Source organism: Vicugna pacos, chromosome 7, assembly GCF_048564905.1.
Source record: "Vicugna pacos chromosome 7, VicPac4, whole genome shotgun sequence".
NCBI lineage: Eukaryota > Metazoa > Chordata > Mammalia > Artiodactyla > Camelidae > Vicugna > Vicugna pacos.
In genome coordinates, this window is record NC_132993.1 from 66,269,315 (window position 1) to 66,286,545 (window position 17,231).

The 17,231-nt window shown below is 35.4% G+C and overlaps 1 protein-coding gene across 8 annotated transcripts in view; it reads right to left on the bottom strand.

Annotated features, from left to right (window-relative positions):
* RUNDC3B (RUN domain containing 3B) overlaps nt 1-17,231 on the bottom strand; it is a 120,201-nt gene that overhangs the window by 20,782 nt on the left and 82,188 nt on the right. For 6 of the 8 annotated variants that reach the window (XR_012074533.1, XR_012074532.1, XM_072965072.1 and 3 more), the window contains 2 exons: nt 6,902-7,048; nt 238-359 (listed from right to left, as the gene is read on the bottom strand). Coding sequence is in view for 6 of the 8 variants with exons in the window: in XM_072965072.1 (XP_072821173.1) it covers nt 238-359; nt 6,902-7,048 (269 nt within the window). In the remaining 2 variants the exon portion in view is untranslated. The remainder of the gene's footprint in view (nt 1-237; nt 360-6,901; nt 7,049-17,231) is intronic. The other 2 variants (XM_072965076.1, XM_072965075.1) reach the window with 1 other exon arrangement.

Genomic DNA, 17,231 nt, shown 5'->3' on the forward strand with positions numbered 1-17,231 from the left:
GGCAAAAAAGAGGAGAGGAAGTGAGGAAATACAGGTAACAATGACAGAGTATCTTTCAAGAAGGTCAGCTACAGACACATGAGGGAAAAAAATGAGAGTGGACCATTTTTAATCATAATGGCAGCTTACTTTCTAGTATGCGTCACAGAAATGCCAGTAATATTCTTCAGCGGTTCTCTGCAACCAAAGTATATATAGTGCAGGAAAACGTAATTTTTCAACAGATTTTTTTCTTACCTCCACTGATTAAATTTAATGTGTCTTGTTTTCCATCTCCTTCTTGTGACTGACCTGGATCCAGTGAAGTCTGAGAAAGGCTAACTTCAGCTGATAACTGGTCAAGACTCTGATAACTTTTTCTGTAAGACAAGAGTGAAATACTACTTCAATTTCTTCTCACAAAAAAAAAATTCCTAGAAGCATTCTTAAATGATTTTCTTCAATTTACTTAATTTCTGGTTAGTTTCTCCCCATTGTTCTCCCTAAACTTTATCAAGGCTGCAATATGATCTCCATTATACTTTTCTTTCTGCCTTCTTTGGAAGTCTGTTTAATCTACTAAAAAAGGAAAAGAGAAAATTTGTCACACAAATTTAAATCCTTACACTAATTTTTGATGATCAAGTTAGTTAAGAAATGGTCATTATCAATTGCCAAAGGTGCAGAAAACCTCACATCACTTAATGTAGAAACAAAACTGACATAACTTAATGATGAGCTAGTATCTCCAAAGCCCAGTACCCTGATATTTTTACAGATGGTTTCTACATAACAATAATAACAAACTATTATTATCAGTTCCTATAATTTAGAAGTTTAGAAAATGTTGGGTAGTAAAATACTGTTTGTGTTAAATTACTGTCAAGATAATTAACCTCCTTCCCTTACCTATTTGTAATTAGGAGCCCACTTTATACCAAATAAATTCATTAGAAATTATTTACAACAGAGGAAAAATTCAGTTATAAATTCAGTTATAAATGCTGAGATAGACTATGTAAACTATACTATATTTAATCAAATTATTTTCCTGTGCCTAATAGGTAGAAGGCTTGCTTTTTAAAAGATGAGTTTCTGACACTGTTATTTCATTATCGGAAACTTTTTAATTAATATCATTAAATTTAAAATTATGCATAGAATATTTACAAACAACAAAATACCCAGAAGCAAAAAGGACTTAGAATTCATTTGACTCTCGAGGAAGGACTGAGAGTTTCACAGCACATGTTTACAGAATGTGAAGGGCTGTCATCCACAGAGGAAGGAAAGACCTTGAAAGCATCCTAAGGTAACAGCAACACCAATACAAGATGAGCTTTTTGTGTGGACTATGGAAGTTCCTTTCAGAATATCACACTTCTAAATCCAAAGTGATCTGGGGACCTTTCTACTCTCCTCACATTTATAGGCTTTATTTACTTAACCAAATGTCAATAAACATTAAAACAGAACTAGTAGACACCGATGTTTTGAAGCAATAATAAAAATTGTAAGCCAGAATTAAGCACCTTATTCATAAGACATTAAGAACAGTATCACACAGTATCTTCTTTTCATGGAACTAACTAGTCACCATCATCTAAAAGGAATCTAATTCAATAATGACAAAGAATGGCTTTGGTTTCCACATTCTTACCTGATTTCCAATGCGACTGGCAGCTCCATCTGACAAATTATTTTGTTGTCAAGGAGTAACTATCTGTCTATCGGAGTTCTTTAAAATATCGTAAGTCCTACCTTAGAATTCTAGACTTATTAAAATCACACTGTAAGATTTAAGTGTAGCCCACCAGATATGTCAAACTAATGAACAGTCTGTTCCTATTTCTCAGAATGGGATTTCTAAAATGGCAATAGCTTAATCAAAATAAGAACCCAAGACAGTAAGAGTTATGTATTATGACTATATAAAAGTTTATAGTTTAATCTATGCCACTACATTGTTAAATATAATTTAACTTGCAGGAATTGTCATATGTCATGAACATTTGAGACAATAAAATCCACTGCATTCGACATCTTACTATTTAAACATTTTAAAACCATTCGAATACAAACCTCTATACATAGAATCTGATACCAAATAAAGGCAAACTAAAAGGAAATAAAGCAATAGACCTGAATTCAATTCTAAATAAGTTTTTCTTGAAGCTTACACTTTGTATCAATGATCAGAAATAATGATATGAATAATCTATTGTCACTTATTTGCCCATCAGATGTCTTGAGGTCAGTAATAACTTAACATGATCTGGTAGTCACTGGACAACAGTGTGTGATCCACAGAAGGAGACATTATCCACATGCAGAAAGTAAAAACAAATAGATGCGCACTGTATACATAGAGGCACTTGGCTGTGCATGGAAAAGAGATAGACCATTCTTTTTATTCTTGGTTTGATTTTCATAGAAGTATGTTTAAGGAACAAAATAAGCATTTGCTCAGCAAAATGTCTATAAACTCAATTTACTAAAATTAATGGAAGGATGCAAGGGAGCTTGACGGGGATACACGCGAGTCAGGTTAATGCAAAAACTTAACTATCTATAAAAGACTCCTACAGTCTCAGTGCTTGAGGAAGTTCTTCTCTAAAAAGATTAGAAAAACACATGGGAAGAAGAACTTCTAATGCATCTGAAGTGATTATATCTAATGCATCAGAAGTCAGTAAGAAAAATTAGCCTAAATAGTAGATAATGAAAGGCCTGTAAAAGCTTGTAATTCTTAATAATTTTATAAATGACAGCCAAATTGGGAGACAATGATAAATTTAGAAAACTAAAAAACCTTAAGTAGAAAAGATGAATATGGTGACAATGAATCTGATCTTTTGGGACGGGAATGATGGGTTAGGCAATAATCTAAAAAGGTTAAGTAACAGATAATCTAATAAGATTATATAACAAATATGTAACAAGCTCATGTGACCTAGATTTTACATATACACATTAAGACAGAACTTATTTTAGAAACAAAAAAGTAATCGATTGCTCTATGTGTGTCTTAGGGAACGTGTTTTATATATTTATTCATTGTTGAGCTCTTATAGCAAGCCTGTAATAACTTAAAAATTTTAACATGATATTCTTATGTTTGAAGTAAAGGGAAAGATACAACAAAATCCAGCATAACTAATGTTTCCAGGTCTAAATAATCAAGAAATAAACTGGAAATAATATTTTTAAAGTTTTATAATCAGTGTTGTAAATAAATTTAAGATCTACTGTGAAAAGGATCCTTCCACAATCAGGTGACCACAGCCAAGTTATCTAACGGCTCATTTTAAGAAATGTCAACAAATCCATGAAATTCTCTGGATCAAACAGCACACCCTCTTTCTTCTCAAAGCCAATTGGGAAAATAAATTTACAGAGCCCAGACAGAGAAATAACTCTGGACATCCCGTACTCTTAAGCAGCAAATTATAACAACTCTCATTATGGGGTCAGTTTCTTTTTCCATATCATCAAGAGAGCTAATGTTCCCTACTAAACAGGTTTTGGCTACCTCCTCTGTAACTTGGAGTTTCTCATAAATGTTTCTTGAACTTAATGTAAGATATTGATCCAATGAAGAGGAATTAGTGATCAAGTTAGTTTAAGAGCTTTGGCTTATATTATAAATTCGAGGAGAGTAGAAACTAGATCCTGATAAAAAGTTATGATCTGTTTCAAAGATGATTTATACCTCACTATCCTGTTCTGAAAATCCAAAGTTTCCATTTTTACAAGAAGTTGCTACTGTTTATTCTGAACAACTGGGGATTTGCTGGTCATTTTAATTTTACATAAGGTTTTACAGCCTCTAGGAAAGCAGAGCTTGGGCTGGTGGATGAGTGTATATTCTGAAAATATGAAAGATACAAGGTCCTATGAGAGTTTAAACAAAAAAGATTACATAGACTATAAACAAAGATTTTCCAGTGAGGTATCACCTTATACCAGCCAGAATGGCCATCATTCAAAAGTCCACAAATGACAAATGCTGGAGAGGCTGTGGAGAAAAGGGAACCCTCCTACACTGCTGGTGGGAATGCAGTTTGGTGCAGCCACTGTGGAAAACAGTATGGAGATTCCTCAAAAGATTAGGAATAGACTTATCATATGACCCAGTAATCCCACTCCTGGGCTTGTATCCAGAAGGAAATCTACTTCAGGATGACACCTGCACTCCAATGTTCATAGCAGCACTATTTACAATAGCCAAGACATGGAAACAGCCTAAATGTCCATAGATAGATGACTGGATAAAGAAGAGGTGGTATATTTATACAATGGAATATTATTCAGCCATAAAAACTGACAACATAACGCCATTTGCAGCAACACGGATGTCCCTGGAGATCTCATGCTAGCTGAAGTAAGCCAGAAAGAGAAAGAAAGATACCATATGAGATCGCTCATTTGTGGAATCTAAAAATAATAATAACAACAACAACAACAACAACAACATAAATACAAGACAGAAGCAGACTCATAAACATAGAAATACAAACTTGTGGTTGCCAGGGGGGAGGGGAGTGGGAAGGGACAGACTGGGAGTTTGAAATTTGTAGATACTGTCAGGCATATGTAGAATAGATAAACAAGATCATACTGTATAGCACAGGGAAATATATGCAAGATCTTGTGGTAGCTCACAGCGAAAAAGAATGGGACAATGAATATATGTATGTTCATGTATAACTGAAAAATTGTGCTCTACACTGGAAATTGACACAACATTGTAAACTGACTAGAACTCAATAAAAAGGAAGTTTATAATATATAAATAAAGATTTTCCAGGAAGTGATTGGGTTCCAGGAACTTATTACCTCATATGACTTATGATTCTGTTTAAATAGGCATTACCGCCAGTATTTCATGTGCAGAAACAACAGGTAAGAAAAGCAAGTGGTGCTTAGTGTTACACAGCAAGGAAGCAGCAGACACCTCTAAGTCCTAACTTTAAACTCTAGACCCAGGGATCTCAGTACTACTCCCTAGCTTCATAATTTCTGTTCAGGGATATCAGTTTGGCAATAGGGCCATCAAAAAGCAATGTCAACATCTGAGGTCAAGTCAGATCAAAGGATGATGCTGGGAAGGAATGGGTGCCTCTTCTTTAACTAATGGAGTAACTGAGTCAAGAGGTATAAAATCTGGATCCATGCTAAACAGACAAGCAGGCAGTTACACTGCATTCTTTTCTGAAACCAAGATTATTTTTGTTGCTGCTGTAAGACTCTGTAACAACCAGTCACTATTACTATATGCAAAGGTAAATTAGAAATAAATCTTCCACTTAGACTTCCTCACTGGTTCTTCAGTAGCTCTACAGGCAGGTAGGGGTACATGCAAGTCCTTTGGCTAAAATATATTACCTCCCACCATCTAAAGTGACAATGTAGATATTGCAATAAAAAGGCATAGTTATTAGTCTTTTAACTTGTCAGGACATAATATTTTTGCAGTTAAAAAAGCACGAGCATCTCATGTATAGATAAGTGTACCAAGTATTGCTACAAATTCAGTTTTTCAACTGTAAATTAGAAATACAAATAAACTAATCTTCTTCCATTAATGAAATATGCCAAAGAAATACAAAAATTATACACCAGCAAAATGAGACATATTCCAGTTATTTATAACTTTCCTAAGGGCATAAAAGCACTCGATTCCAATCCATGAAAGAGTCAGTCAGTCAACTCCCTGAATCATACTAAGCAGCGTGGTATAGTCGATGGTAAAGAGAGTTCCACTAATTTATTCTGTAATTTAATGTCTGGCTACTTAGTACCTAGTGAAAGGCACCCTAAGAAGCACAGAAAGAAGTGTGTTGCTCTACCGGTGAAAGTTAAAACAAGGGCTCTAAAAGAAAAGCAAGGAAAAACACAAAAAGAGGGAGAGAAAGGAGGGAGAAGAGAAGGGAGGAGAGGACGGAGAGGAAAGGAGGAAAGGGAGAGAGAGAAGGGAAGACAGAGGATGGAAGGGGAGGGAGGGAGACCAGGGAGCATGATCAAAAAATTACCTGAAGACAGACAGGAAAATAAAGACATTGAAACAAATTACCAAGATTGGAAAGTGGCTAAAAGTGAAAAGAAGTTAACACAATTTACAAGTTCCAAAATTAAGATTACCTAAAGATAGTCAAAGATTTTGCAGCTCTTTCACTACTGAGAAACTGTGACTAAATGAAATAGTCCTGAACATTGGGACAAAAACAGGAAAAGGATCTTGTGGCCTTCAGGTAGAGTGATGATATCTTCAAAGTCCTCCAAAATTAGATTTATTGAAAATGAACAAAACTCGTTCAGAACCACCAAGAATAAGTAAATTTCTTTTTATCTTGTCATGAAATGGAATTTGATGTTTTCTAATAAGCATGAAAATTAGTCCTAAGGCAAATACAAACACTAACGCCAGAATTCAAAAATAGATGGCTCTAGATAAACAACAAGGACCTACTGTAGAGCACAGGGAACTACATTCAATATCTTGTAATGAACTATAACAAGGAAGAATATGAAAAACATATACATAAAACTGTATAACTGAATCACTATGCCATACACCAGAAACTAACAAAACATTGTAAATCAACTATACTTCAATTAAAAAAATAGATGGCTCATTAAATATGAGCTCACAGACTTAACTGAATGACTGGCTGAAGATTAACTTAAGTAGGTAGCTGGTGTATAATACTGCGTAAGGATTTCTCAATTTTTTTTACTTTTCCAGGGTGCCTTATCTTCAAACATTAACTGCCTTAATCTAACCTTCCCAAGCCAAAATAGTCTTAAATCCTACATTTGTTCTAAGCTAAAAATGAAGAATGAGAAACCAAAGTGGACAGCCATATGTTTTGGTACAACTAAATTTGTAATTAGTTGGAAAAAAAGGTATTACACTTACTCATACCACTGTTTATTGTGTTTTCGGTAAAGCAACGTATCCAAGGCAACAGCATTGACATCCAGAGCTCCTGGGGAAGGCCACTGGTTGGTGAGGTGGGCAGTTAACTCTTGTCTTGATCTTAAATCATTATTCTTTAGCACAGTCCTGTGAATATTAAGATGGTGAGTGCTTTTGTCTTCACTGCTCTGCATGGCAGAGGAACCTAATGGCATCAATTTAGGCCGCCCCCAAATTCACCTTTTTATGGTATGTTAACAGACTGTGAACAGAACTACAGGTAGGCTAGTCAGGGCTAGGACTGTTTTGTCTACAAATCACTACCTGTGAAATTCAGATTTCCTATCTCTTCCCCAGAGATACTGCTAAAGGACTAAGGGACTGCATTTTACATCTTAACTACAAAGCAATGGTGATATCTTAAAGTTACAGGTGATCAGATGACAGTTAAAAATATCAAAGAAAGTAAAGATTCCATGTGTGTGATTCTCTAGCTTCAAAATTCACAATCTACTGAAATAATTTAACTCAGTAAACAAAACAATTAAAATGAATAAAAATAAACTAATGCAGAAAAATGATGGAAAACAGAAAAATCCATGAGGTTCCTATAATTGTTTTTGATAGAGGGGACCACTAATAAAGCCTCACAAAATGATTAAATCAACAACTGCACTGAACGATATAATCCACTGGAAATATTTCAACTACAGAATTAAGCCATTACAACTCATGGTTTATTTTCGTTTTTGTAGAGCTGTTATAACAACTTGCAAAAGAACTAGCTTTCTGCCACAATTTCAACTTCACAAACCAACTGATCATTCTCACAAGACTAATTCAACATTTGAACTAGTAGTTAATCTAACGCAGAATTCTGTTTGTACAGCTCTTACTCTACCTCCAAAAGACCTTAAAGTTCCACCTGAAAAACCTACTTTCTGAAACAGGAGTCCACAACCTCAGTGTATCCATGTTCTGAGCCATCAGCTCATATCAGAAAGTAACATGTGCCTGCCACTGACTTGCAGAGACAACAGTCCTGCTATAGGTGGCAGAGTCACTGGTGGGCTAATAAAACAACCCTGCACTAGAAAAAATCAACCTGCACACCTCTGGCTATTAACCGTGGTTCTAACGGAATAACCCTATTTTTTATATGTTTCTAGCAAGCTACATATGAATACTCATCTGACAGGATACCTGTGTGCATTTAAAACTATTTGCTTCATTATGTCCATAAAGAAACAGTATCTAATGTAAACAGTAGACTGTCTCTCAGAATGGAATACTAGAGGTGAAACAGGCAGCAGTCGACGACAAAGTATCCCATTAAGATATTCCTCTAGGCTAGGTCCAAAGATTCCATTTCAGTGGGAAAGGAATGAAAAATTTTTAAAGGACTTTAAAGGGACTTTATCATTGGTTTTTATGAAAACAACAAAGAGTGATTAGAAAACTTCTAAGACTGACAAAAAATCGTATAAAACAGAGATGGAGATTACTGAAGAGAACCTATTATAAATAAACTATCATTATTTTGGGTTCTCTTGCTAGATTTTTCTTTCACATATTCCCTCTTTAGGGGTTCTAGTGCATGTCACTGGAGAGCTCAATTCCAGTGTCGTAAGTGGCCTACAAGAAATAGTCAGAGCAGAATGCAGGAAAGGCAAACGTGCATCTGAGGAAACAACATTGCTAGAACTCAGTTAATGATAAGTAATTGAATTATCAGTAATTATCATTAGAAATCCTAATGATACTGTATTCTCTGGGAAGCTCCGGTACTCGAACAGAACATAAGAGATTTCAGCATACTCATTAGGGCCACTTTTCATCCACACTGCATCTGTTTCCCACCATTTGTGAGGAATGTGGACACACTAAATTCTGGCACTTGCCCTGTCAGAACAAGAAGGAAAGCTTCCTGGGGGATCCTGTGTAAGGAAGGCCCTCTCTCACCACTTCAGTACACCAGGGAGCAGGCAAGTGAATTAAGAGGCTGAAAACCCCATCCTTGAATTCTGAATCTTGACTGGAGTTCACTGAGAGTAATAAACAAAAGAAGCAGTTTATTCATTCCAGCAGTGAGGTCCTAACTAAAATGTACCAGTGAAGATACATTCTTGATGTTCTGACTTCCCAACTCTCTGAAGTACCTCTTTCCAGGTCTACTTTTCCAGTCCTTTATCCATTCTATGAGTTACTGATGTCAATCTAATGAATTCCATTTGTGCTTAAGAGTTGGTTGTGGTTGCGTGCAATCAGAGAATATTATTGCTTACCTTACAACAAACAAAATATATCTAGTTAACTTCAAGATCTACTCAGTAGTAATCCAAATGATGTTAATATGAAGAATGAGGATATTTTTCCTTAGCTGGCCAAACTTAAAAATAGGTTCATCTGTGCAAAAATAGGTTCATAGTGCAAAATCAGGGGCAATTAAAGGTAAAAACTACATGATCATTAGTATTTAACTGAATAAAACTCTAACCAATGCTAACATTACTGAGCTAATCTAAAAACTGAATCATTCTATATGAGATAGATTCTACTTGACATTTCGATGACAAGTCAATTTAACATTCTCTCATTAAGGTAATAATTCTACAGAAAGATACATTAAGGTAAAATTATTTAATTTACTAAAAAAGTGGAAATAATATACCTAACTTAAAGAACTTTATTGTGGAAGCTACCTCTAAATTAGTAAGATAGCTAACTTCTCCTAGATTCTCAATAGAAATTATTCAAGAACTTGGCCACAAAAGAAAAAAAATCCAATCTTTTCCTCCCCAGGTTTACTGAAGTATAATTGACAATTTAAAATTGTACACATCTAAAGTGTACAACTTGATGATTTGATATACATGTACAATATGAAATAACCACTCAAGCTAATTAACATATCCAGCAACTTACATAGTTAACTTCTTTTTTGTGTGATGAGAACACTTAAGATATACCCTCTTATAAAATTTCAAGTATACAGTATACAATTGTTAACTATGTATTAAATTGTTGTACATCAGATCTCCAGAATTTATTCATCTTGCATAACTGAAACTTTGTACTCCTGAACCAACATCTCCCCAAATTCCCCTCTCTCTAGGCCCTGGTAACAACCATTCTGTTCTCTGTTTCTACAAGTTTGACAATTGTAGAGTCCACACATAAGTAGGATCATGCAGTATTTGTCTTTCTGCATCTGGTTTATTTCACTTAGCATAATGTCACCATGTTGTCATGAATGGCAGGATTTCCTTCTTTTTTAAGGCTGAATAATAGTCCATTATGCCTATATGTGTACATATAGACCCTGTGTCTATATGTACACATATAGGCATAATATTTTATTCATCCCTTCATCACGGATACATGGAAATGAAGTTACTTCTACCTCTTGGCTACTGTGAATAATTCTGCAATTAACACGACAGGCAGGTATCTCTTCAAGATCCTGAAACAGAGCAGGACCCTGAGGAGCTCTCCCAGGCACAAGAATTTCTGTGTCCTCCCTGTTTCTCATTCATATTAAAATTCCCAGTATCTAGCACAGTTCCTAGTATAAAGCAGGTACTCAATAAGTGTGTGTGTGTGCATCAGAAAATATTATTTCAAGGGTTTATCTTTCTAAAATGGAAATCTGATCTGAAATTGGCAACTCCACAGAGCTCCCTTGCATGGCATATAAAGTCCTTTCTCATCTGGACACACACACACACACACACACACTTGCCCTCTATGTCTGAGTAACCAGGAGCCACCATGCAGTTTCCTGTATCTGTGGGACTCTCTAATCTCTCCATGTTTGGCTTTTGTTGTTTTCTCTGCCTGGAAGGCCCATCTCTTCCTGTACCAGTCTATCAAATGTCTAAACCACTTTAAGGAATTAGAATACGCATCACCACCTCCTTAAATTCTTCCCAGTTATTCTCCTTTACAGCAAAATGCTGTGTTTCCCACTGTATCTATCACAGCACTTGCAACATCTTACTGCTCTTACTATTTCTATGTCCTCTGTAAGCACTTTGAGGGCGGGAATTAGAATAGACTTATTTCTGTATTCTTAGCACCAATTCCAGCATCCAGGACAGAAGAGGGCTCAATAAACATCAGTAGAATGAACAAATGTTCAACTATAAAACAGTAAATTTTATCATTACCAAAATAAGCTATGGCCCACTTTTCTAAATTTAAGGACAATACAGAATCTTTGTGAAAAAGCACTTTGAAAAATTATCAGTCTGCAAAGGAAGATCGCAAATATAGAGTAATATATCCTACTTTGAAACTACGAGAAACTAAATACCAATGCACTTTTCTTGCTTAAAATAACAAAACATCCAGGTAGCTTTAATGTTTAGGGAAGCAATTAGATTGCTGTTAAGAGCGTAATAAATCTTTGCTAAGCATCACAACAAACTTATATTCTACTGGTTCTGTACCTTGACTATACATTCGAATAACTGGGGAAACACTTAAGAAATATTGATACCCAAGTCTTATCTCAGATCAATGAAATGAGCTTCTATGATGGTGGGGCCAAGCATCATAATTTTTTTAAAGCTCCCTACATGATCTAAGATAACTTTTTTCCCTTGTGCAATAACAAAACTACATATATCTCTGACTGTTACTTTTTGGTCTCTTTCAGTAAAGGTCCTTTCCTTCAGCTAATCCTTAAATTACCATGTCACCAACAACTCGCTCCACTCCTATTCTCAAAGTGCTCAGAGTCTCTGTAAATACAGAGTACCCCAGTTTCAAAAACAAGATCCTACATTCTTTGAGCCCTCAATATTACATTCATTATTTTAAATGAAAGGCAAAAACATAAAATTTCCAGTTTGGTCTCTTTCCTTTCAGACACCAAGCTCAAGCCTACTGTTACTTACAAGGTCTTTTAAAAGATGTAGAATCCCATACTCTATATTTTGACAGCAGAGCTTAGCCAATTCAAAACTGTTAGTTTGTTGATGGGTTTGATTCTTTACCTTGTGTCTCCAAACCTGAGGGTGATCCTCTCTTCCTCACTCTGCTCCCTGCCCACCTACCTGGGAGGCTGTGCTGATGCTCATGATGCAATTATACTGGCAGCTGTTAGACAGACATAAGGCATATAACCCTTGGCACTGAGCATTTACTATCTGTGACTCCAAGTATTCCTAAGTCACCCTGAAGGTCCATGATGTGAAGCAATTTCTAATTTTGAGAAGTTCATACATTTGAAGACGATGGCTATAAGGCAAGTGTGGAGAGTGAATCTAGCAAAGGCCTAACACCACTGCAGCAAACCTTTGTTATTTTCCACTTATTACTGATTTCCTGGTGTGCTGTAATTCTCAGGAATGTGCAATATCCCAGTGCTGTTTGTGACAGGGCACAATAAGAAAATCTTAGCCTATAATCTTCATGAAAATAAAAAATCTAATACACCAGGACTACAGTAATGCAGAATTCTACATAACGAGCAGAACAACTAGGTAGAGAGCACCGAAATCTGGACAACGGAAAGCCACCAAACACAAGCTGTTGATACACTCCACCCCCTCAGTCTCTTAGGAACACAGATAAGAGAGTTACCTGCTTCCTGCTTCTCCTGACTCTCTTGGAAGAGGAACAGGATCATCACCCAGGCCTATCTGTTTACTGTCTGTGTAGGTGTCTGCCACCCACCTAATGTGAACTCTGAGGGCAGCGACTATGTTTTATTCATTCCTGAGTCACCAGCACCTAGAACACGGCCTGGCTCTTCATGCATTCTCAATAAATATTTGTCAAATGAATGAATGAATGTCAGAGAAGTTACAAAAGCAACTTAGTACAAATAGAAGTAGAGAGATTTACTCATCTCTATTCACTTATAGTTTACCAGAATTGGAAAATGCTTATATAGCTTGTGAATATCTTAGCTTCTTCATAATGTTAGTATAAACGTGTTCTCTGTGTGTTTTTGTTTTTTGTTAATTTTAGATCCAGCCATGGGATAGAGGTTCACTTTACATCACTTTGCAATTATTTCCCTTTAAGCAAATGTTTTCAAAGAAATCTAAAAAGGAGTCAGGTATCCAAAAATTATAAATTATTTACCTTTGATGTATTCTTGCCTCAAAAGTTTACCCCAAATTTAACAAAGTCTTTTAAGTGCTTTTCAATCTTGTTTATACTTTTTTAAAAAAAAAAAACCTGAAGTATAGCTGATTTACAATATTATATTAGTTTAGGTGTACAGCATAGTGATTTGATATTTTTATGAATTATATTCCATTTAAATTATTATAAAATACTGGCTATATTCCCTGTGCTGCACATTACTGGTTGCTTACTTATTTTACCCCGGGTTCACTTAACTTGACAGTATCCTTTGAAAAGAAATAGTGAGTAATTTACAACTTCAAAAAAGCCTCAAATGCCTCCTTTCCCCTCTCATTTTAAAATATAAGATAAACCCTGGATCCTTAGAGAAATGGCTGATTCCAGGGCAGGAAATATGTAAGTTTGGGATGTCTTGTACCAGAAAACAAGAAAGTTATCAAAGGGTCAGGTCAGAAAAAAACAGGAATTAATGCAAAGGGATTTCCTTTAGACAAAGATGGGATAAATGAGCATCAAAAAGAATAATAAATTTAAGTGACAGAACTACACTGAAAATAGGCTTTGCTGCTATAACACAGAAACAAAGCAAAACAGTGTTCTGCAATCACACAGTGGAAGTAACTGGCTTTATGGGGAGAACAGCATTGGGGTTGACAACTCAAAACCTATTCAACTTTCTAACTGGAACACTAAGAAAAATAGTTACAAGCCTAATACGATTTCAAACCCAATTTAAAATATTTGTTAAGTTCCTATTAACTAAAGGAATATTACAGTAACTTTACAACTTTGACAACAACAAAAAAGTAAAAGCCATTTGATGGAAGAGGGTGTAAGGAAGGGTGCAGGCTGCTGAGGTTGAGGCTTGCCATGGAGGCAAAAGGACAAAATCTACAAAGTTAGGTAACCAGAAAACGAGTACCCCCAAGTCCTAGTTCAACTGAACCAGAGGAATAATGCACAGTGAGAGAATATTACGTACAGTGAGAGAGTGCCATCTATTGGTGGCCCGCAGTAATTGCTTGAATTGGTGCATTTCGTATCTTGCTGGTGTAACTTGTTGAGAAATCTTTAACTGTGAGTCAAGGTGATTTCTTTGCTATACTCACATTACCCCCTTATTTATGAATCTAGTGTGAGCTAATTCACATTACGGAAGAGATTATATGTAACAAGTTCATAATGTCAAAAAATAACAGAGAGAAAGCAAAACAAAATTTTCATCTGATTAGTAGCTAAGTAGGAGGACATCAACATCTAATCTGAAAATCAGTAATATGCTGTAAGAACTGTCATAGTAACCAGCAAATATCCAGGATAAGGGAACGTTCTTTATAGGTGATTCCAGCCAAAAGCATGGAAAGAATAACAATTAAGAAATCACCATTTAAAAAATCCTAATGAATCAATTGCTCAAAGTAACCCTTATCCATAGTTAAGCCACTAGATGAAAGGCTGATGAGAACTTTCACAAAGGAGAAATAAGGCTGTCATCACCTAAACTCACGGTTCTACCTTAAGATCAATAAAAGTGGGACAACCTATGAGCCTCCCAGTATGAAGTACAAAGCACTACCTATAAGAAGTTCTTGCCATAAAAATTAAATTCAAATTTAACCCAGCACCTTAAAGCAGTGGTTCTCAATGCTGGCTGCACATCAGAAACATCTGGAAAGCTTTTTAAACGTGTACACTTGCTTGGGTTTCCCTCCTTTGATATCTCTTGAGGTAAAGGCTCAGGCAGGCATCCTCATTTTTCCTAACATATTTTTAAAAGGCTCCCTGACTGATTCTAAATGTACAACCAGGACTAAGAACCACTAATCCAGAGTTAAGAGGATATGCTTTACAGGATAAGCAGCACAGAGCAGTGATTCTCAAACCTTAATGTGTCAATTAATCCCTTGAGGATTTTATTAAATGCAGATTCTGATTCAACAGGTCTGTGGAGGAACCTGATAATCTGCTCCCAGATAATGCAAAGCCAGATAATGCAAAGACAGCCAGTCCACTTTGAAAAGAGAGGATAAGAGAGAATACAGCTGTCCAGTGGAAATTAAGAAGAGCCACATATGTAATTTAAATTTTCTAGTAGCTGCCTTAAGAAGAAGCAGGTGAAATGAATTTTAATGATGTACTTATTTAACCCAGTATATCCCAAACATTATCATGTCAACATGCAGTCAATATAAAAGGTTACTAATGAGGTGTTTTACACTCTTTACTTTGTACTACCTGGTGTGGATTTGACACTTACAGCTCATCTCAGTTCAAATCAGCCACATTTTAAGTGCTCAAGAGCCACAAGTGGCTCATGGCTAATGGACTGGACAGCACAAGGATAGAAGAGCAAGTCAAATAAACCACAAAGAACCCACTCAGGATGGTCCCATGTTCTGTAGGAAAAGTCTGCAAACAGACTATGACAGGAAAAGTAAAAGTAGTGAAAACTGCTCTAAATTAAGAGGCTTATGAGACATAGCTATATGTAATGTATGACATTCGATTCTGATTTGAAAAACATCAACTACAAAAAGGTATTTTTTAAAAAACAATTACGGAAATTTGGTATGAAAGCACATCCGATCATAAAAAGAATTGTTTCTAATTTTATCAGGTGTGATTATGAAATTATGTGAGAAAGTACCCATAGTTTTTAGAGATGCACAATGAAGTATGCAGGAGTCAAAGAGCATGATTTGCTTCAAAATCATTCATCAAAAATTTAAAAAGAAAAAAGATAAAGTAAATGTGACCAACTCTCGGTAACTGTCCAATCTAGGTGATGAGTTTTTTTCCCCTGCAATTCTTTATTTTGTGTATACTTGAAAATTTCTTAACAAAAAATTAAAAATATGATAATAGCTTTAGAATCTCAAAGCTAATTATATATTTATAAATGTTAATTAAATGCTAAAGAATGGAAATTACTGAACAAAACTGATATTTATATATTAATAATACTGTGTTACCTATAAACTGTAATTTAGGATGGCTTCCTTTTTTGATGTACTCAATGTAAAATACTTACTGAATAAAATGAGTCAGTCCTCTATGAAATCTGTATGGCAGTCCCAACTGCTGTAGGCCCCTGGCCCAAATATAAGGACATCTGCTCCACAGGATAATCTGCCAGCAGTTTTAATCAAACATCATGATTAAGGGCAATGAAATAACACTATCAACTGGACCATGATGACATCATTGCACTCTCTTCTTAGGATTCTTACCACTCACTCTAAAATTTGTGAAGGAGGATGCCATAGCATCACTGATTTCTGGTTTGCAGGCTGACAGATCATACCATCACTACTCACAATGAACTACACCAGGTTAACTGCTTAACTTTAACAATGGCCTAGTTTTAGCAAAGCATGATTCTTTACTTCTATTTAGATCTTTCAATTCCTTCTCTGGGAACCCTATACCACATGTTAGTATTCTTATTTTTCAAATCATGAATAAAAAATGCCATCGGCTAACTAGAAAAAAACTCCTTATTAAACATTTTATTGGTATTAATCACGACAAGGTATTTAGTTTTTGCATACTATTCTGAGGTTGTCTATTCTTGAGGTCTGCAATGACTATTTTACAAAGAATCATTTGTACAGTACAACAGGTATGCAAAGGTTGAAACCTCTGGATGAGGACAAAGCTTCTCTCCCATATATGACATTTTTAAAATAACAGTATGGTTGATGATGTCAATCTGTCCACTTCACTAGCCTATAAAATTACTAACCTGTATTCTTCAGAAATATCAATCTCATGTGAGACAATCACTGAAAAACTATTCAAATTAAAAGTGACTGAAGAGACTGACAACCAAATGTAAAATGTGATTATGGACTGGATCCTGTACCAAAAAAAGAAAAGAAGTAAGAGACACTACTTGGACAACTGATGAAAGTGAAACATGAGTTACAGGTAAAATGGAAGGACCGTATCGATTTACATTTCTTATACTAAGAGCTGAACCATGGGTATTTAAAAGAATGTGTTTGTTCTTAGGAAGAATACAGAGAAGTACTAAGAGGTAAAGAGATATGATGTGTGCAACCCCTCAGGTGATTCAGAAAATGTTAGTATCTACAGGGAGAGGGAGAAAATTACGACAGATGTGGCAAAATGCTGAAAATTGGTGAATCTAGGATAGAGTATAGGGGAATTATTTTGTGCTACCCCTGCAACTTTTCTGAAAGTTTGAAATTATTTCAAAATAAAA